Here is a 23107-nt window from a genome sequence, read left to right on the forward strand (position 1 = left end):
TATATATATAATTTGAACTGGTAATGGAAATTACGGGAAAACGGCTGAACGGATTTTAATGAGTAACCCCTCATTTTCATGCCTGACACCCAAAGTTTTTCGGAAAAATAGTAGTTTTCAGTGAAATGTCAATTTTCCTACATAATTTCCCTATTTTCCAAAATCCATCTGTTGTCAGTTTTGAGAACTAATTTTATTCAATCACGGCCGACTTGATTGAATTTCAGAACAAAACACACACTACAATAAACAATATGCTATTACACGAAGGCCATGACCTGCAGAATTGCCGACATATTTAGAGCTCAATTCAATTTGTTATTAAAAACTGATTCTGCAGTGTATAATTTTCTGAGTACAGCTGTGTATTGGATATTCAAATCTACGAAACTTGAGGTGGTTTGATGATATTACTACCATTATAAATTAAATATTATTATAGTTAATATCATGATGCGTCTATTTTTCATTAATTGTACATAATATTGATGTAATAGGATAATATGAAAGTGAAACGTTTTGAGGTTATGTAAGTAAATGTAGAGAATATCTTAATTTAGATCTTCATTTCTATTATTTACTGAGTGACTGCTATATATAACTACAAAACTTAAATAATAAAACTGTTATTAAAAATCAATAATTTTTATACTTACTAACCCAGTGGGGTTGGGTCTTTTCCATATACTTAATGACGGTGTAGTGTAGATATTGATATGTGTCATTGTCTTCAGTATTGGCTCAAGAGAGCGCAAAAATTACAGATCGTAAGGAAAGATAAAAAGGTATTACTTACTGATAAAATAAGAGGCCTAGAAAATTTTGTAGTCTCAGATCATTTCAGCAAGATCTCTTAGTAGGATAAAATGATTTTACGCTCTACATTTCAAATTCTACATGCAGCAGCTATACGAAAATGCTATTGTTCGAAAGCTTAGCAAACCTGACATTTTTTTTTAACTTTTGCCTACAATCCACAATGACCTGAAATAGCTACTGCTATCGTCCTGACATTGATACTTGCGTTTTCGCGTTGAAACTCAAAAACTGAAGTTGGATAGGTTCAAGAAAAAGTATTTGGCCTAAAAAAATCCATCCCGAGGGAATATGTTTCATTATTATGGAATCAAATAACTATCAAAAAGAAAAGTATTCTTCATTGAAAATAAATCTGAAAAATGTTTATTTGAACGTCTAACGAACTTAGTTTGCAGCAGTATTTGCTGCACAAGCCACTAGTACAGTATATTACTGAACACACGCTTTTGTAAATTGTTTTATGTATTAATTTTTAACAGACGTAAACAATGAACTCCGTTCAAGTAATTTTGAAGAGTAAAGAACTGGGTAAACTGGCTTTCCAGGAAAAATTGGGAATAAAAAGATTAGGTTTCATTATTATTATTATTATTATTATTATTATTATTATTATTATTATTATTATTATATGTTGCTTTGAATTTATATACGGTTTTTTCGACAGTGAAACATTGGAATCATGACATTTCATATTAGGCTAAAAACGTACGATTTCAAATTCTCGTCGATTTTGGAACACAAAATTGTGAACACACATAATATTTTATCACGAGCCGCCACTGTTTTACAGGTATACGAACACGAACCGTATGTAACGGCGTCACTAGGGCAGTTTATACCTTTGCCACACTCGTCACAAATCTCTCGTAATAGTACTTAGTCCTTGACAAGACTGCCTTAATGTGCAGCATTAAAAAAAGCGTATTATGAGGCACACAGGAAGAACTCGATAATGCAGGAGGTACTGCGCATCCCATTTATGGTTGCACACATATTTTACAGCAGGTTTCCCTTTCCATTTACATAAATGGGTTAAGCGATGCAGAGCCCAGGAAAACCCGAGGGAACCGGAACAAGAGAACTTATATAAAGAACTTGGGCAGCGCGAGGAAGGCATAACCACAACCACGGGCTACAAGAAGCTGGAGGCAGCGCTGGAGGTGTTCAAAATGGGATCCGACCGCAAATATGATATTGCGTGGAAGATTGCCATTGGCACAGCGTTAGTCCACGTCGCCGGCTTGTACGGTCTTTACTATTCCCTTTTGAACGCCAAGTTCGTCACTATGTTCTACGGTAAGTACACAAGGCACTGCTTAAATTCTATGTAATCATTCTAATTGTTTATTTAAAGATACTGTACCAAATGTGAGATTCATTCAGCTCGGCTTCCGGCTGAGAACAGGGCATCAGATACGCTTATATGGCCGGCACAGATTGCCTCTTTATAGATCGGTAACATCAGTGATTTCCCACTCGCAAGACAAATTTGATTCTTACTTACTTACAAATGGCTTTTAAGGAACCCGAAGGTTCATTGCCGCCCTCACATAAGCACGCCATCGGTCCCTATCCTGTGCAAGATTAATCCAGTCTCTGTCATCATATCCCACTTCCCTCAAATCCATTTTAATATTATCCTCCCATCTACGTCTCGGCCTCCCCAAAGGTCTTTTTCCCTCCCGTCTCCCAACCAACACTCTATATGCATTTCTGGATTCGCCCATACGTGCTACATGCCCTGCCCATCTCAAACGTCTGGATTTAATGTTCCTAATTATGTTAGGTGAAGAATTCAATGCGTGCAGTTCTTCGTTGTGTAACTTTATCCATTCTCCTGTAACTTCATCCCGCTTAGCCCCAAATATTTTCCTAAGCACCTTATTCTCAAACACCCTTAACCTATGTTCCTGTCTCAGAGTGAGAGTCCAAGTTTCACAACCATACAGAACAACCGGTAATGTAACTGTTTTATAAATTCTAACTTTCAGATTTTTGACAGCAGACTAGATGATAAAAGCTTCTCAACCGAATAATAACACGCATTTCCCATATTTATTCTGCGTTTAATTTCCTCCCGAGTGTCATTTATATTTGTTACTGTTGCTCCATGATATTTGAATTTTTTCACCCCTTCGAAGGATAAATCTCCAATTTTTATATTTCCATTTCGTGCAATATTCTGGTCACGAGACATAATCATATACTTTGTCTTTTCGGGATTTACTTCCAAACCTATCGCTTTACTTGCTTCCAGTAAAAATCCCATGTTTTCCCTAATAGTTTCTGGATTTTCTCCTAACATATTCACGTCATCCACATAGACAAGAAGCTGATGTAACCCGTTCAATTCCAAACCCTGCCTGTTATCCTGAACTTTCCTAATGGCATATTCTAAAGCGAAGTTAAAAAGTAAAGGTGTTAGTGCATCTCCCTTGCATTTGATTCTAATTGAATTAAAATATCATAACAAAAAATAAATGAGTTAAAATTGTTTACATAAAATGGATACCGTATTGTATAAGCCAAACTTAAAAATAAACATTAATATTTAAACGACCAATCAAAAATCTGGTATTTCCAGAATATGAGGATATGACTGCATTGCTACTAACTTCAGGGAGACCGCAATACATACCGCTAACAATTGGTAGGGTAAAGAGCGGTGAAGTAAACAACAATACAATATGATTTTACTGCCGCCTCTTTCCCTTGCAGTTTTAAGTAAACATTTGTTGTCCATATTTTAACAAGCTGATTGCTTATTGTTATTTACTATTGGTTTTGTTCACAGTTGCCAATTTAGCTATCTGACGGTTTCAGTAGATCTTCAAAAGTACTAAGTTATACTGTAGTTAGGCAAAGTGTGTCGTGAGTTAACTCCAGTTTTAATATTATAGTTTTGAAGTGCTATGTTATAGTTAGACAAAGTGTGTCGTGAGTTAACTTCAGTTTTAATATTATAGTTTTGAAGTGCTATGTTATAGTTAGACAAAGTGTGTCGTGAGTTAACTCCAGTTTTAATATTATAGTTTTGAAGTGCTATGTTATAGTTAGACAAAGTGTGTCGTGAGTTAACTCCAGTTTTAATATTATAGTTTTGAAGTGCTATGTTATAGTTAGGCAAAGTGTGTCGTGAGTTAACTCCAGTTTTAATATTATAGTTTTGAAGTGCTATGTTATAGTTAGACAAAGTGTGTCGTGAGTTAACTCCAGTTTTAATATTATAGTTTTGAAGTTCTATGTTATAGTTAGGCAAAGTGTGTCGTGAGTTAACTCCAGTTTTAATATTATAGTTTTGAAGTGCCATGTTATTTTTAGACAAAGTGTGTCGTGAGTTAACTCCAGTTTTAATATTATAGTTTTGAAGTGCTATGTTATAGTTAGGCAAAGTGTGTCGTGAGTTAACTCCAGTTTTAATATTATAGTTTTGAAGTGCTATGTTATAGTTAGGCAAAGTGTGTCGTGAGTTAACTCCAGTTTTAATATTATAGTTTTGAAGTGCTATGTTATTTTTAGACAAAGTGTGTCGTGAGTTAACTCCAGTTTTAATATTATAGTTTTGAAGTGCTATGTTATAGTTAGACAAAGTGTGTCGTGAGTTAACTCCAGTTTTAATATTATAGTTTTGAAGTGCTATGTTATAGTTAGGCAAAGTGTGTCGTGAGTTAACTCCAGTTTTAATATTATAGTTTTGAAGTGCTATGTTATAGTTAGAGAAAGTGTGTCGGCTGCTAGCTAGAGATGGGCGATAGTTACTTACGATAGTACTATCAACTGTTGGTATCTACTATCGATAGTCCTACTCATTACAATTTTTTTTATTAAATTGGTTGTAAATTGAATATATATATATATATATATATATATATATATATATATATCTGAATTTATTTCGAAACACGCACTGAACTATTAATTTATTAATATATATTGAATTGAATTTGAATTAAAGGCATATACCAATAACTTACTTATTTACTTACTGGCTTTTAAGAAACCCGGAGGTTCCTTGCCGCCCTCATATAAGCTCGCCATTGGTCCCTATCCTGAGCAAGATTAATCCATTCTCTATCATCATATCCCACCTCCGTCAAATCCATTTTAATATTATCTTCCCATCTACATCCCGGTCTCCCTAAAGGTCTTTTTCCCTCCGGTCTCCCAACTAACACTCTATATGCATTTCTGGATTCGCCCATACGTGCTACATGCCCTGCCCATCACAAACGTCTGGATTTAATGTTCCTAATTATGTCAGGTGAAGAATACAATGCATCCAGTTCTGTGTTGTGTAACTTTCTCCATTCTCCTGTAACTTCATCCCGCTTAGCCCCAAATATTTTCCCAAGCACCTTATTCTCAAACATCCTTAACCAATGTTCCTTTCTCAAAGTTAGAGTCCAAGTTTCACAACCATACAGAACAACCGGTAATATAACTGTTTTATAAATTCTAACTTTCAGAGTTTCTGACAGCAGACTGGATGATAAAAGCTTTTCAACCGAATAATAACAGGCATTTCTCATATTTATTCAGTGTTTAATTTCCTCCCGAGTGTCATTTATATTTGTTACTGTTGCTCCAAGATATTTGAACTTCTCTACCTATTCAAAGATAAATTTCCAATTTTTATAATTCCATTTCGTACAATATTCTCGTCACGAGACATAATCATATACTTTGTGTTTTCGGGATTTCCTTCCAAACCTATCTCTTTACTTGCTTCCAGTAAAATTCCCGTGTTTTCCCTAATCGCGTGTGGATTTTCTCCTAACATATTCACGTCATCCGCATAGACAAGCAGCTGATGTAACCCGTTCAATTCCAAACCCTCTCTGTTATCCTGGACTTTCCTCATGGCATACTCTAGAGCAAAGTTAAAAAGTAAAGGTGATAGTGCATCTCCTTGCTTTAGCCCACAGTGAATTGGAAACGCATGTGACAGAAACTGACCTATGCCGACTCTGCTGTACGTTTCACTGAGACACATTTTAATTAATCGAACTAGTTTCTTGGAAATACCAAATTCAGTAAGAATATCATATAAAACTTCCCTCTTAACCGAGTCATATGCCTTTCTGAAATCTATGAATAACTGATGCACTGTACCCTTATACTCCCTTTTTTACTCCAATTTCTGTCGAATACAAAATATCTGGTCAATAGTTGATCTATTACGCCTACAACCAAATCGATAATCGTCAATAATTTCATCTACATATGGAGTTAATCTTCTCAATACCAATAACACAATATTATAATCGGTCCTTACAGACTCTACATTAGCTGTCGTTATATGTGACCTTAAGGGGACTGGGTAGTCATTAGGGGTGAAAAATTCGATTTTTTATTTTGTGTTTCAAAAAGTACAGAAGTTGCTCTTTAAAACGATATATGATTATATACATGTTGGGGGATCTCTACACACAAGCACTTTAAATGATACTTTAAATATAGCGGCAGAAGTAATTCATACATCTCCTCTTTTTTAATTCAGTTTTCCGTAAGTTAAGGACTTCCACACTTAAGAGCATTTTTCTCTGGAACTACCGAATCAATTTGCATGAAATTGTTACAGAGTTTTTTGCAGCGTATATTCTACAAAGCGGACCTTTGGATTTATGAGTATCACACACATAACATGATGATAAATTATATAATTATATTATTATCTATGGGGGAACTTGAAAAATAAAGTGTATAAAGCAAACCCTCATACATTAGAAGAACTAAAAGAAAATATCAGGAGAGAAATTGACTCAAATTCGAATACTGAACTATCGAGTGTGAATGAAAATTTCCTGAGAAAATGCCAGAAATGTATGTATGGAGAACGACAACATTTCCAACATCTCTTAAGATAAGGTATGTGCTTATTATCATTGTAATTGCAACTGCAACTATGAGAATGTGGAGGGGTAGCGGGGATATTAGAACTGTTTCGGTGGGAGTCTCAGCTGCTGTGGCCGACGTGCGAGCTGCCGTACACTGGACGCAGTGTCAAAGAAAAACACTATATAAAGTATGCACATTGAAACAAATGATATGCCAGTCTTCATTAAACTAAAGTATTCAGAGCCACAGAGGACCAAGCGCCACATATTAAAAACGGACATAACAAGGGTTAAAATTAAGAGATTACAATAATTTAATGGGACATATAGCAAGTAATAAAAAGTATGCACAATGAAACTAATTGATACGTCAATCTTCACTGAAGTATACTATTCAGAGCTATAGTGGGCCAAGCGCCATATATTAAAATCGGACATAACAAGGGTTAAAATTAAGTGATTACCATAATTTAATGAAATACATAGCAAGTAACAAAAAGTATGCACAATGAAACTAATTGATGCGTCAATCTTCACTGAACTATACTATTCAGAGCTATAGTGGGTCAAGCGCCATATATTAAAATCGGACATAACAAGGGTTAAAATTAAGTGACTACCATAATTTAATGGAACATATACCAAGTAATAAAAAGTATGCACAATGAAACTAATTGATGCGTCAATCTTCACTGAACTATACTATTCTGAGCTATAGTGGGCCAAGCGCCATATATTAAAATCGGACATAACAAGGGTTAAAATTAAGTGATTACCATAATTTAATGAAATACATAGCAAGTAACAAAAAGTATGCACAATGAAACTAATTGATGCGTCAATCTTCACTGAACTATACTATTCAGAGCTATAGTGGGTCAAGCGCCATATATTAAAATCGGACATAACAAGGGTTAAAATTAAGTGACTACCATAATTTAATGAAACATATAGCAAGTAATAAAAAGTATGCACAATGAAACTGATACGACAATCTTCACTAAACTATACTATTCAGAGCTATAGTGGGCCAAGCGCCATATGTTAAAATCGGACATCAAGGGTTACAATTAAGTGATTACCATTATTTAATGAAACATATAGCAAGTAATAAAAAATATGCACAATGATACTAATTGCTACGTCAATGTTCACTAAACTATACTATTCAGAGCTATAGTGGGCCAAGCGCCATATATTAAAATCGGACATCAAGGGTTAAAATTAAGTGATTAGCATAATTTAATAAAACATATAGCAAGTAATAAAAAATATGCACAATGATACTAATTGCTACGTCAATGTTCACTGAAGTATACTATTCAGAGCTATAGTGGGCCAAGCGCCATATATTAAACTGAAAAAAACAAGGGTTAAAATTAAGAGATTACCATAATTTAATGAAACATATAGCAATTAATAAAAGTATGCAGAATGAAACTAATTGCTACGTTAATCTTCACTGAACTATACTATTCAGAGCTATAGTGGTTCAAGCGCCATATATTAAAATCGGACATAACAAGGGTTAAAATTAAGTGATTACCATAATTTAATGGAACATATACCAAGTAATAAAGAGTATGCACAATGAAACTAATTGATGCGTCAAACTTCACTGAACTATACTATTCTGAGCTATAGTGGGCCAAGCGCCATATATTAAAATCGGACATAACAAGGGTTAAAATTAAGTGATTACCATAATTTAATGAAATACATAGAAGTAACAAAAAGTATGCACAATGAAACTAATTGATGCGTCAATCTTCACTGAACTATACTATTCAGAGCTATAGTGGGTCAAGCGCCATATATTAAAATCGGACATAACAAGGGTTAAAATTAAGTGACTACCATAATTTAATGAAACATATAGCAAGTAATAAAAATATGCACAATGATACTAATTGCTACGTCAATGTTCACTAAACTATACTATTCAGAGCTATAGTGGGCCAAGCGCATATATATTTAACTGAAAAAAACAAGGGTTAAAATTAAGTGATTACCATACTTTAATGAAACATATAGCAAGTAATAAAAATTATGCACCTTAGAACTAATTGATATGTCAATCTTCATTAAATTATGCTATATTTCTGAACCCAATCACTGTTCTAAATGTAAAGAGTGCTGTTGTACATAATATAAACCGCGTCCCTTTGAAAAAGTCATTTAGTAGTGTTGATAATGCAAGACTCAAGCTCTTGGAACTTCAATGCTGTGGTGAGAAAAATGGAAAGAAAGTCGTGGTAATAAACCTTCGCAGGAATGTTTAACCAAAGATAGGCTATAATAAAATTACACTTCTGTTTTAAGTGTACTCCGAAATGAAGTTTGAAAATTGTATAGTATTAGACCTACAGTTCTTACTTTTTTGCACACACACAGTATTATTTGATCTAAAAATTGTAAAGCTACAAATTTTCGGTGACTTGCTAAATATTTTGTACCAGGCTACATTTCTAAAAGTGTTTAATAAATTAATTAATTTTAATTGCTTTTCAGAGCCACCGGCGTAACACAGCCGGCAGAGGCGCTTGCCTGCTGATCCGGAGTTGCGCTTGGGCGTGCGTTCGATTCCCTCTTGGGCTCTTACAAGGTTGGGGTTTTTCCGAGGTTTTCCTCAACCGTAAGGCGATTGTCAGGTAATCCTCGGCCTCATTTCGCTAGATACTATTTCACCATCACTAATTCTATCGACGCTAAATAGCCTAGTAGTTGATACAGCGTCGTTAGATAACTATAGAAAAATGCTTTTCATCTCTTCCCATAATAAAAATTATTCTTTGAAACTGAAAATTTACCATTATGTTTGTACAAATTGTTTTGGAATATCCATTCCAATTTATACTAAGATATACATGCCAACTTTCATGCAATATAAATTGAGGGATACATGGAAAGAAATTCATGCGGATAGCTCAACATTTGTGGAAAGAGGTTTTGAACACGGTCAAAAGTACAAAAACTAAGAACCGAGAAAAATAGAGCTAAACACAGAGATTCAGTGTACTCTTAAAAGAAGTTATTAGGGACCGTATTCATTAGTATTTTAATGTAAAGCATGTATTCACTGGAAAGTTTCAATAAGATAATTTGCAATGTTGATTTAACCAACAGGCTTACACACAAATGAATGGACGTAATTACAATGCCACTGTTACGCAAGTATTGCAGTGTGAAAAGACAGGGGTCAAAATGATGTCAACGAAAGCGCAAGCGTGCCTTATCGCCCATATGCGCTATGGAGAGCAAGTACGGCACGCAGGTACAAGTCACTGATGAACTCAAGGGTTGTATATACATTACACATTGAGGAAGAAGTCGTTCAGTAAGTTTTAGGCTGACTGGACTCCCGACTTTTTAAAAGTGAAATAGACGAAAATGTTCTTTGATATATGGAAAACATTTAGTTACAAAGAGAAGCAATGTGAAAAGTGTGAAATTATTAAATGATATACATAATAATATATTGAAATTTTATTGTTTTATTGAGATTAAATAGTAATAAATATATAATATATATAATAAATATATATATTCCCAAGAAACTAGTTCGATTAATTAAAATGTGTCTCAGTGAAACATACAGCAGAGTCCGTACAGGTCAGTTTCTATCTGATGCTTTTCCAATTCACTGCGGGCTAAAGCAGGGAGATGTACTATCACCTTTACTTTTTAACTTCGCTTTAGAATATGCCATTAGGAAAGTTCAGGATAACAGGCAGGGTTTGGAATTGAATGGGTTACATCAGCTTCTTCTCTATGCAGATGACGTGAATATGTTAGGAGAAAATACACAAACGATTAGGGAAAACACGGAAATTTTACTTGAAGCAACTAAAGCGATCGGTTTGGAAGTAAATCCCGAAAAGACAAAGTATATGATTATGTCTCGTGACCAGAATATTGTACGAAATGGAAATATAAAAATTGGAGATTTATCCTTCGAAGAGGTGGAAAAATTCAAATATCTTGGAGCAACAGTAACAAATATAAATGACAGTCGGGAGGAAATTAAACGCAGAATAAATATGGGAAATGCGTATTATTATTCGGTTGAGAAGCTCTTATCATCCAGTCTGCTGTCCAAAAATCTGAAAGTTAGAATTTATAAAACAGTTATATTACCGGTTGTTCTGTATGGTTGTGAAACTTGGACTCTCACTCTGAGAGAGGAACATAGGTTAAGGGTGTTTGAGAATAAGGTGCTTAGGAAAATATTTGGGGCTAAGCGGGATGAAGTTACAGGAGAATGGAGAAAGTTACACAACACAGAACTGCACGCATTGTATTCTTCACCTAACATATTCAGGAACTTAAAATCCAGACTTTTGAGATGGGCAGGGCATTTAGCATGTGTGGGTGAATCCAGAAATGCATATAGAGTGTTAGTGGGGAGACCGGAGGGAAAAAGAGCTTTAGGGAGGTCGAGACGTAGATGGGAGGATAATATTAAAATGGATTTAAGGGAGGTGGGGTGTGATGATAGAGACTGGATTAATCTTGCACAGGATAGGGACCGATGGCGGACTTATGTGAGGGCGGCAATGAACCTTCGAGTTCCTTAAAAGCCATTTGTAAGTAAGTAAGTATATGTTTAGATGTACTGTAGAGATTTTCCTCGCGGCATTGCATTTAAGTTTACAGATTAAGGTACAAAAAGTATGATGCTAATAGCGTAGACTCGTTATGAATTCTGTCTAAAAAATTGTGAAGATATGTCGTCTATAGATTTTCAGTTTGACTGTGGTCCTTACCATTGTGTTGTCCTTTGGTTAAGCCGAGGAATAGTTCTCTCCAGGTTCTTTGAATTGTGTGAACAGATTCAAGTTGGAAGTTCGTTTTGCCTGGAAATATATCCAGGGTACGAATATTTGCGGCGCAAATTATTACTATATTTGGCAGTAAGCACGTATGTGAGCAATTTTCCTCATTTATGAACCTCACAAAACCAAGACTAATACCAAGATTATCTAAGATAACATGCGTGCAATGCTACATCATGCTGCAGGAAATATAATTTCGCCGGACATACGAAGGTTGGTGTCGGGTAAAACAAGAAGAAACACTTCTGTATTAGACAAGAATTCAGGAATTTAAATTTGTTTCTAGAAATGTGCTGTTCATATAATAAGTACATTATTAAGTGTGTAACAAGTTACTTAGCATTTAATTAGGTAGGCGCCATTATCTAAAATCTCTAAGCTTAAAAATATACTATGTTTATTATTTGTTGCAATCCTATTATTTCATTTTTCCGTATGCACAATGTCCTGTAATATCTTTCACTTTTGCATTGGTAAGTTTAAAACAGAAAACAGTGTTTTATACTAGTTGGATTATTAGATAATTATATAAAAATTAATCATATTCTAGCTGCTATATGAAAATATACAGGGACATCACTTTATTTTTACCAACATTTTTAACATTAACCTGGCTATACTCGGAAACACTGTTGCCCCCTTCCATTACAGGAGTTTGATGTTACTAGTGCAATATGTAAACAAATCATTTTACTAGGTATAGGAGGAGAGGAAATTAGTGTATCCATTTATGTTGTAGGGAAATACGATATTACGATTTTCAGTTTGATCATCACTTTTACGGAATTTATCAAAATACAGTAGAGTAGTAACATTTTTTTTTCAAAAACTCAACTTTTCAGGCGGCTATGTTCGTTATGTAATGTCTACTTTATTTAGCATATTAATTACTGATGTTATCATACAATATAGATAGTGCATTTAAATTGAGGGTTTCATAAGTAAAGGGCTGTAAGTGCACTTAAGTTACTTTTGAGAAAATGGGATTTACATATTTAAGCTTTCGTAAAACCGGTGAAATTTTTATTTAAATTTTAATATGTGATGCGATTAAAATATCCCTTTGCCACTAAAATTTTAGATAATTTAGCTTACACTGGATGCACTTAACTCATGTTATTACAAATGTCACTAGCATTCCTTTGCTTCTAGCCACCTCAATTCAAAAAAAACTAATCTGAATTTTTAAACAAGTTGCTGAAAATGGTTGCCGTTCGTTACAATGAAGGCTTCAATTCTTTACGCATATTATTAAAAACATTTTGAAGCATATTCTCTGAAATTTAATTTATCGTTTCTTCAATATAATTTTAGGTACGATATTATTAATATAGGTTCTTTCCTTCTATAGAAAACGCAACCAATTTCAGAAACACACTATACACTGCAGTGTTTACTTCACTGCTTGAAGACTTCGAATGCAACAGCGGCCGTAAGTTTGTGTGTCTGACGGGAGCAAGGACATTAGTGAAGGGATGAGAGTGAAGTACATTCAGAAATGCAGGTACAATAAAAATGCAAGTAAAAATAAAATGATGTCCCTGTATAAGCTAAGGAGAAGCTATATATATATATATATATATATATATATATATATATATATATAAAAGTGAATGTGGGTATGTATGTATGTATGTATGTTCCCAATACAAATCTACACGCTTTGACCAATATGAACCAAAGTTTGCACATTTAACCTTCATAACCAGGAGAAGAACATAGGCTATATTAAAATTGTTAAAATGGACGTTAAATTGATTAAAAAAGTAAAAAATAAAAATAAATACGATCAAACATTCATGTATAATACTAAAATGCAATCTTCTATAGTCAATTGTTCTTTATTATTGCCTGTTGTATTCAACATCGACTTTCATGAGGCCATGGAAAAAGCAAAACGATATAAAATAACATTGTAGATACATCATGAAGGCCAAAATCTAGACAATTTATTCATGCAGTAAGTATCCTTATGCAGTCCAGAACCGTATTATGTGTTTCTCGAGACAGTTGTAGATAGTGAGCAGACTGTGTTTTATACAACTGAATTCTTAAATTCTTTGAAATCACGAGGATTGCCAACACATAATTTAATACTTAATATTGAACCACCAATAGTACTATTGCGAAATATTGATCCACAAGAACTATGCAATGGAACAGAAATTAGTGTGAAAATACTGATGACAAACGTAATAGAAGTGACAGTATTAACTGGCAAAAGGAAAGGAAAAGATGTTTTTATCCCACATATTCTTATGATAGCCAGTAACATGCCATTCGATTTTAAGCAACTGCCATTTCAGTCCAACTAGCATTCGTAATGACCGTAGTAAAATAAAGTTCAAGAATAGTCGCTCAAATTTGCAGACATTCACTTAAATCTCCGTGTTTTTCATATTATCAATAATTGCGTAACTTGCTTTCAAGTGAGCACACCTAAACATATATACATATTTATACAAAATACGGGAAAACGAATTGTACGCATGTCAATGAGACTTTTCTCATGTTCCTAATGTAGTATGTGAATATACGTAAGCCCACTGAAATTAAGACATTAATTTACATTTTCTTTATTTTTGTTCATTTGAATTGATTGGGATGCCGATATTTTAAATCCAAGATTTGGGCGGCTATCATTTCGATATACTACTTAATTCTAAAATATATATCTTTCAAAATATTATTGCCCATGTCCAATAATGTGTTATTACGAAATTTTATCTGTGTAATCAGGTTGCCAGTGTAGTATGTCAAGCGTTGTGGAAAGAACGGTGACTTCATTTTCTATAACATAGGATGTCTTTCAGAATATTATTATTTATGCTGAACAATGACTTCTCGCAAAATTATACTCTATCTGCATTCTGTATATAAAATAAAAAGTAATATATTTAATATGTTCTAAATTTGTTAGATATTATATCTTAAGTCATATTTTAAAAAGCCCTGGTATGATATAAGCGGGCGTACAGCTGTCAAGGGTAAAAAATATTCCAATATAAATTGAATTACATACGTACAGTATATATTGATTCTTTGGTACGACCGATAGATAAATTTAGGCTCACGATGACACCCCAACGATTCAGACTGGGAACAAGGGAATTCTCTAATTACCATCAGCTGTCTCTGAAGTTCAAGTGAAAGCACACATAGACATGACATTACGTGAAATGTATGTCAGCACAGCTTCAGTTAAATGTACAGATCTTATAATTATTTTTTCTGTGCCTCTGTACAACGTCACATTTTTGGCGGGGAGGAAAGGAGACAGCAGAAAAATTAATGGTGTTTAATACGCTGACAGCCACGACTAAGATAAAGCACTTGAAATTTAGCGGTAACTGACCGGCAGAGATAAATAAACAAAACAAATAAATATCTATATATATATATATATATAATTTGAACTGGTAATGGAAATTACGGGAAAACGGCTGAACGGTTTTTAATGAGTGACCCCTCATTTTCATGCCTGGCATCCAAAGTTTTTCGGAAAAGTAGTAGTTTTCACTGAAATGTCAATTTTCCTACATAATTTTCCTATTTTCCAAAATCCATTTGTTGTCAGTTTTGAGAACTAATTATATTGAATCACGGCCGACTTGATTGAATTTCAGAACAAAACACACACTACAATAAACAATAGGCTATTACACGAAGGCCATGACCTGCAGGATTGCCGACATATTTAGAGCTCAATTCAGTTTGTTAATAAAAACTGATTCTGCAGTGTATAATTTTCTGAGTACAGCTGTGTATTGGATATTCAAATCTACGAAACTTGAGGTGGTTTGATGACATTCTTACCATTAGAAATTAAATATTATTATAGTTAATATCATGATGCGTCTATTTTTCATTAATTGTACATAATATTGATGCTATATTCATGACGTGAAAGTGAAACGTTTTGAGGTTATGTAAGTAAATGTAGAGAATATCTTAATTTAGATCTTCATTTCTATAATTTACTGAGTGACTGCTATATATAACTACAAAACTTAAGTACATAATAATATAGTTATTAAAAATCAAATATTTTATACTTATTAACCCAGTGGGGTTGGGTCTTTTTCATATACTTAATGGCGGTGTAGTATAGATATTGATATGTGTCATTGTCTTCAGTATTGGCTCGAGAGAGCGCAAAAATTACAGTCCCTAAGGAGAGATAAAATGATATTACTTACTGATAAAATAAGAGGTCTAGAAAATTGTGTAGTCTCCAGATCATTTCAGCAAGATCTCTTAGTAGGATAAAATGATTTTACGCTCTACATTTCTACATGCAGCAGCTATACGAAATTGCTATTGTTCGAAAGCTTAGCAAACCTGACATTTTTTTAACTTTTGCCTACAATCCACAATGACCTGAAATAGCCACTGCTATTGTCCTGGCATTGATACTTGCGTTTTCGCGTTGAAGCTCAAAAACTGAAGTTGGATAGGTTCAAGAAAAAGTATTTGGCCTAAAAAAATCCATTCAGAGGGAGTATGTTTCATTATTATGGAAGCAAATAACTATCAAATAGACAAATATTCTTCATTGAAAATAAATCTGAAAAATTTTTATGTGAACGTCTAACGAACTTAGTTTGCAGCAGCATTTGCTGCACAAGCCACTAGTATAAATTTAAAACAAAGTTGAACGTCAGGCACATGATGAAATGTTTTCTTTTCGGAGTCTGATCTACAATTGTTTTAAATTTAGTTAAATCTGGCAGGCGTTTGGCTAAGGAGTATAAGTAAGTGAAGTTAAGTAAAGATTCATCTTTATGTGCGAGGAAAGCGTAGTAAAAATTTCGTTTTTGGTTGTCTATAGTTGGGTTTCCGAAATTTTCGAAAATTTAACGAACAGTTCATTTGAAAACAGAAGCAGAAAGGAAAACCCGGGCAACGCCGGCTACTTTCAGCTAGTATATATATATATATATATATATATATATAATTTATTGTAGCCTACTAGTTTATAATTCTTTGCATTTATTAGAGAGGTACACTATACAAAACACGTTCTGATTTCTTGTTGTCTTGTATGAATGTAACACGTTATCTAGGCCTACTATTTAAAAATAGTTTAATTCATCTTGCTATGACAGGCCAATAGACTTCACTTTGCTCACCCCTTCTTATTCTCTGCTACTACCTGCATTGCAACCAGTGAGCGCTTGATCACATACAGAACCGTCCACGTGCTCTTGACCTTGACATCGCTGTTCTAGATTTACATTCGGCCACATATGGTAAAATTATTTCTATGATGACTAGAAATATAAACTGAATTAATGTGTGGGGAACCTGTTTTACAATCGATGAGTCTGAAGAAATTTTAAATGATAATAAGGTCAATAATTTAAATCTAAATGATTCAGCTTTCCTTTCGAATCATTTTTAATTAGATTTATGACCTCTGTGTGACAGCTCACATGAATACACCGACACGCATATTCAATGTTTAAATAGATGTCAGTTTTCAGTCCCCTCTGATTTCACATTGTGTACAGGTGGACATATTGCGAGAGTTTTCCAAGCATTAAGTGAAGTTTAATTTGGAAATAATTTTCTGTTAGCAAAAACCCTGACAGACATTGTACATAATTTATTTACGAAGGCGCTATCTGCTAATGAACGTCTTTGCAATATTGTAAATTATATGTGTATGTGGAAATGAGAATTACTACTGTACTACAGAAAAAAAAATATTGGTATTTTTAGTAATAATTTGTAAAATAATTAAGGGGAAAAAATGAAAACTTCCTGCAACTATCTACAAACGTTAACTTGAGACATTAAGGCCAGTTGCATAATACTTGAGATAGGCCTATGCATCAGATAACTGTCAATTCTATAACTTTAATATAATGGATACAGAAATAGGCCTCTCTGTTTCTGAAAGCAAACTTACAGATAAAATAACTACTATCTAGTATTATTATTATTACTTACTTACAAATGGCTTTTAAGGAACCCGAAGGTTCATTGCCGCCCTCACATAAGCCCGCCATCGGTCCCTATCTTGTGCAACATTAATCCAGTCTCTATCATCATATCCTACCTCCCTCAAATCCATTTTTTATTATTATCCTCCCATCTACGTCTCGGCCTCCCCAAAGGTCTTTTTCCCTCCGGTCTCCCAACCAACACTCTATATGCATTTCTGGATTCGCCCATACGTGCTACATGCCCTGCCCATCTCAAACGTCTGGATTTAATGTTCCTAATTATGTCAGGTGAAGAATACAATGCGCGCAGTTCGGCGTTGTGTAACTTTCTCCATTCTCCTGTAACTTCATCTCTCTTAGCCCCAAATATTTTCCTAAGCACCTTATTCTCAAACAACCCATGTTCCTCTCTCAGAGTGAGAGTCCAAGTTTCACAACCATACAGAACAACCGGTAATATAACTGTTTTATAAATTCTAACTTTCAGATTTTTTGACAGCAGACTAGATGATAAAAGCTTCTCAACCCAATAATAACACGCATGTCCCATATTTATTCTGCGTTTAATTTCCTCCCGAGTGTCATTTATATTTGTTACTGTTGCTCCAAGATATTTGAACTTCTCCACCCCTTCGAAGGATGAATCTCCAATTTTTATATTTCCATTTCCTACAATATTCTGGTCACGAGACATAATCATATACTTTGTCTTTTCGGGATTTAATTCCAAACCGACCGCTTTACTTGCTTCCAGTAAAATTCCCGTGTTTTCCCTAATCGTTTGTGGATTTTTCTCCTAACATATTCACGTCATCCGCATAGACAAGAAGCTGATGTAACCCGTTCAATTCCAAACCCTCTCTGTTATCCTGGAAATTTCTAATTGCATATTCTAGAGCAAAGTTAAAAAGTAAAGGTGATAGTGCATCTCCTTGCTTCAGCCAGCAGTGAATTAAAAAGCACCCTATACGAACTGTGCTTGTTTCACTGGGACGCGTTTTAATTAATCGAACTATAATTCTAAATACTAATGACTGTTTTAAGCACAGTCGCTTGTTTTACAGAAGTTTCTGAATTGTTAAAGAATAAATGCATTTTAGGATATTGTGGGTTATGACTTTACAGAACTCAATTATATAGTAAAATCTATTAAAACACATTAGATCTTCCCAGCTGGAAAAATTCATTTAAGGGTGAAAACGATTATATATCAGCCTATTTCCCTTATTAAAATTTAAAAATTAAATCCTGCGGCAATTTGTTAAATATGGCGATGGCAATAGAGTTTTACCAGCTTTTAGATTTTGGCAATCAGACACTGGATTCCACTAGGGGACACACTCACGGACAGGAGAACGCGAATTCGATTATGCGCACTGTTCAAAACATACAGAGGACCCTGCCTGGAAAGAAATAAAAAATAGGTTGCAGTCGCCAAATTACTCTTCAAGGAACGACCACTCATATAAACTGAGGGAAAGAAGACAGAGGACGGACACTGGAAAGTTTTCTTTTCTCAATCGTACTACCAGGGACTGGAATGCTTTACCTGCAGACTTACTAAAGGCTTTACCAATAACCAAAAATGTATTTAAAAATAGGCTTAAGGACTTTACTAATAGACGATAGTATATTTATACACACTATTTAAAGGGTGTAATTGATATGTTATTATTTGAAGTGTTCTATGAGTGAGGAAGTGTGTTGGGTCAGTCTATTGTGTAAGTGAAGTGTGTTTGTATCAGTGAAGTTCTATACTTCATGGTGGCCGTGCAAAGTATTTGAACAGTGAAATGGTTTTGAAGTGTTAGTGAAATCAGGATAGAATCAGTGCAGTGAGTGAGTTGATAGCGAAATAAGTGTAGTGCCGAAAGGTACTTGTGCAAGTATGAACTTAGGGTTAAGATACAAATTAAATTTACTTTAAATGTTCTTTTAAGTGATCGTGCTTCATTTAATTTAGGATGTTCCTTATTATTATTATTATTATTATTATTATTATTATTATTATTATTATTATTATTATTATTATTATTAATTTTTATTAGTTGTGTTTACCATTAATTGTCATTATTGAGTGTAATTAGTTACCACTGCCACCGGGTATATACCGATGTGCAGTATACATACATACATACATACATACATACATACATACATACATACATACATACATACATACATACATACATACATACATACATACATACATACACACACAAGGCTTTTCCTTAAAGGGTAATTGTGAGCAGTTGATACAAAGATAAACTTATTAATTTTTTTTTAATATTCAATAGACATCTAAAATTGTAAGCATTAACAACGGTTAAAATACCCCCCTTTTTAAATAGGTGTTTACAATGCCGATCCAGCCAAAATACGAACTGATTTCTTCTGAAATTTAAGAACTTTAGATATGTCACTTCCATTGCAGAGATTGTAATACCGTAAGTTCAAATACTATTAAAGAATGCAAAGTAAACATGTTTAATGTACTGTTTAGGTACTAATGATTTTAAGTGCCTTAAGAACTGTATTACTCTCTAAAATAAATCTCTTTTAAACAAGAGTTCAGATATTACGCTCACGCCCTTGACTGATACTAAAAAATCTAAATACTGGAACACAATGTCTTTTTATAATAATGTATCTTATAAGTTGTATATTTTTTTTTCAGAAAATAAAATGTAAAGGTCTCTTTTAGAACAGGTAATAAACTTAATAATGTTATTCCAAACAATATTTGTAACTTTGATAAATATGCCGGTGGTGGAGTGTACATTGCAAGAATTGCCCAAAAAAGTACATTGGCCAAACTAAAAGGAACTTTAGGACTAGATATTCTGAACATAAAGCAGATTTCCGTCACAATCGTAATAAATCTAAATTTGCAACCCATTTGATTGAGAACAACCATGAACTTCAAAAAATGTCCGACGCTTTACAGATTTTAAAACCCATCAGTAACGGAATATTTAATTTAGTTGCAGAGGAATTTTACATAGCTAAGTCGCTTAATAATACTATTTCATTAATTAATGAACAATTACCCAGTTCCGGTAACCCCTTATTTAAATTAGCCAATGGAAATTCTTCTCACTGCGGCATGTACCCCCCTCCACTTACGTCATGACGTGTTTTCTTATACTGTGTCATTGCATCAGTCACCGCCACGCTATCGACCAGGCAACATTACTCCTTTTTACTACTCCAACACCAAAGATCTCGTAAGTGATTTTATGCTCGACCATGCCGAAATGTAGTAATTATACACCTGGTAGCAGTCCTTTAATGCATGTCATTAAAGTACACCTACTCATTAAAGTTCAGGTGTTTTCAGCCAATGACAGCTCAGCTTACAGGTGTTCAGCCAATAATGAGTCAGCTTTGTACCGTTATAAAACAGCAAGTATCGATTATTCTCGGATATGCAATCGAAAGAGAATTAGCGAAAAGTCACGGAGGCTGGAAATCCAATACTGTCGCAGAAGGTTATGTTCTGTTACTATAATAATTAGCGTTAATTGTAAATAATATTCAAATAAATTCAATTTGTCATCTCGTTTTTCAATGTCGAATTCACTAATCAAAGTTATACCAAGTTTAACGGGATTACACAAGGTCAATGACATTATTGTTCCTCGGAAAAAATCAATACTTTCGCGTCTGCGCACATCTCACAATTCACGACCTAGAACAAGGTCACTTCCGATCTTGTCAGATACAAATAAAATGTATACATCTGAATACTGTAATTTCAAGTTAGAAATATGGTCGAGCATAAAAAGTCGTATGAAACTCGCCTATAATGGTAATTAAGAAGCTCGTATGAAAATTATGAAACGAGCTTGCGTTGCGTACCATTTTCGCAATGACGCAGAAAAGCTTGTGGTTTCTCATGACTTGCGTTTAGAGCAGGGATGTCGAACAGCGCTCTCGAGTTGTGAACTGAAGAGCCTTCACTTCTCCCTTACCGTGCAACGGTTCAACACAGGTAGCAGGCAGACCGGGCGAATGATCGTAAACAAAAGCGAAACTACTAAAGCGGCGGCTGGTACTTAGACAACTTTTATACATCTTACTAATTTTTAGGAGCTCATTTTAGATTTGCACTTGAAAACTTTAATGAACGAAGAATGTAGGTCTACATGAGGATGGATGGATGGATGGATGATGATGATGGTGATGATGATGATGATGATGATGATGATGATGATGATGATGACGATGATAATATCGTTTTGTCTACTGGATCATTCATGAATGTTTTTCGTTAGTGGCAGAAATAAATCATCATAATAATGTTGCTAATTCATATTTGAAAATATCAGGTTTATGTGTAGGCCTATGTATTGTAGCAGTGCAAGTTCAAAAACGTAAACTGTTTTGATGTATAAAATTAATTAATCTTACTATGATTTCAAATTTATTCATAGTTTTTGTTACATATTCAAAAATATCTTCTCCTCGAGTTCGATCCTTTAGTAAAATGACATCTACAAGATCTTAATGAACATTGAAATCTGAATCGACATCCCTTATGAATATAGCTAGCTGCGCCGTATCTTTGCGGTCGGTACTTTCATCAAGAGCTAGAGCATAACAAGTAAAAGTTTTCATTCTTGCTATCAGTTGTCCCTCCAAGTTATCTCCCATTTCTGACATACGCTCAGCAAGAATATTACGGGACAAACTTAGAGATTTAAAAACATCCCATACATATCTCTTTTGGCTTTTCACGAGCGGAACCGGATAATTTTTCTGCTCCATAAGCTCCAGCATGCATTGAATTAAAATGCCTTTTAATATTATTATGGCTTATGTATCAAAGTTTCTTTCTACATATTAAGCAATGCACCTTTCCGCCTTTTAAGATAAAGAAATGTTTATCTATCCGTTCACCATTGACGTTCCATATCCATACCAGCTGCCAGAGTTAATAAACACACTGCGTACAGAACACTGCTACAGTAAGGGTAGACTGACCTCACCGCTCCAGCTCAGGTAGTAAGCAGTACCTAATCGTTTCACACCTTGAGAGCGCTGTTCGACATCCCTGGTCTAGAGCCCAACCATCAAAAGCTTCCACTTGAGTAAGTAGTTAGAATTTCACTCACCAGGTGGCAGTGGTGTTACAGTTTTCGTATTAATAGAATCTTTTGGCGCTAGATGGCGGTAACACTAAAGCCGAAAATAGTGACTGTGTTTTTGTTCAAGTTAAAAGTTATTGTATTCGTGTTAAAATGAGGTGTTAAATAATGGGGAAAAAATTTGTTTGCAAGCTGTGTGACAGAGAGTATGATTATTATATTAACCTTAGGTAGCATGTAAATAGATCTCATCCTGGGACAGTAGACGAAATTGCTCCTAAACTGAGACAAACTGACGTGAGTAAATACAATTTTAAATGTTCTTATTGTGACAAAATGTTTATTCAAAAATATCATGCTACATTTGACGAGCGGAAAATTCATGGACTGCCCTCTAACTCAGCTCTTCATGATGTGTATCAATAATGTTATTTAATTTCATGTTATAATTTCCATGGCCCCGTGAAAGTCGATGTTGAATACAACAGACAATAATAAAAAACAATTGACTATAGAAGATTGCAATTTAGTACTAAACATGAATGTTTGATCGTACTTATTTTAATGTTTTTATT

General features: G+C 34.1%; 1 protein-coding gene across 1 annotated transcript in view; it reads left to right on the top strand.

Moving 5' to 3' along the window:
• The first annotated feature begins 1906 nt into the window (after positions 1 to 1906).
• LOC138714694 (acyl-CoA Delta-9 desaturase-like) overlaps positions 1907 to 23107 on the top strand; it is a 53771-nt gene continuing 32570 nt past the window's right edge. The window contains exon 1 of the mRNA XM_069846757.1: positions 1907 to 2115. Within this exon, the coding sequence (XP_069702858.1) occupies positions 1989 to 2115 (127 nt within the window). The 5' untranslated portion in view covers positions 1907 to 1988. The remainder of the gene's footprint in view (positions 2116 to 23107) is intronic.

The sequence above is a fragment of the Periplaneta americana genome, chromosome 15, assembly GCF_040183065.1.
Source record: "Periplaneta americana isolate PAMFEO1 chromosome 15, P.americana_PAMFEO1_priV1, whole genome shotgun sequence".
NCBI lineage: Eukaryota > Metazoa > Arthropoda > Insecta > Blattodea > Blattidae > Periplaneta > Periplaneta americana.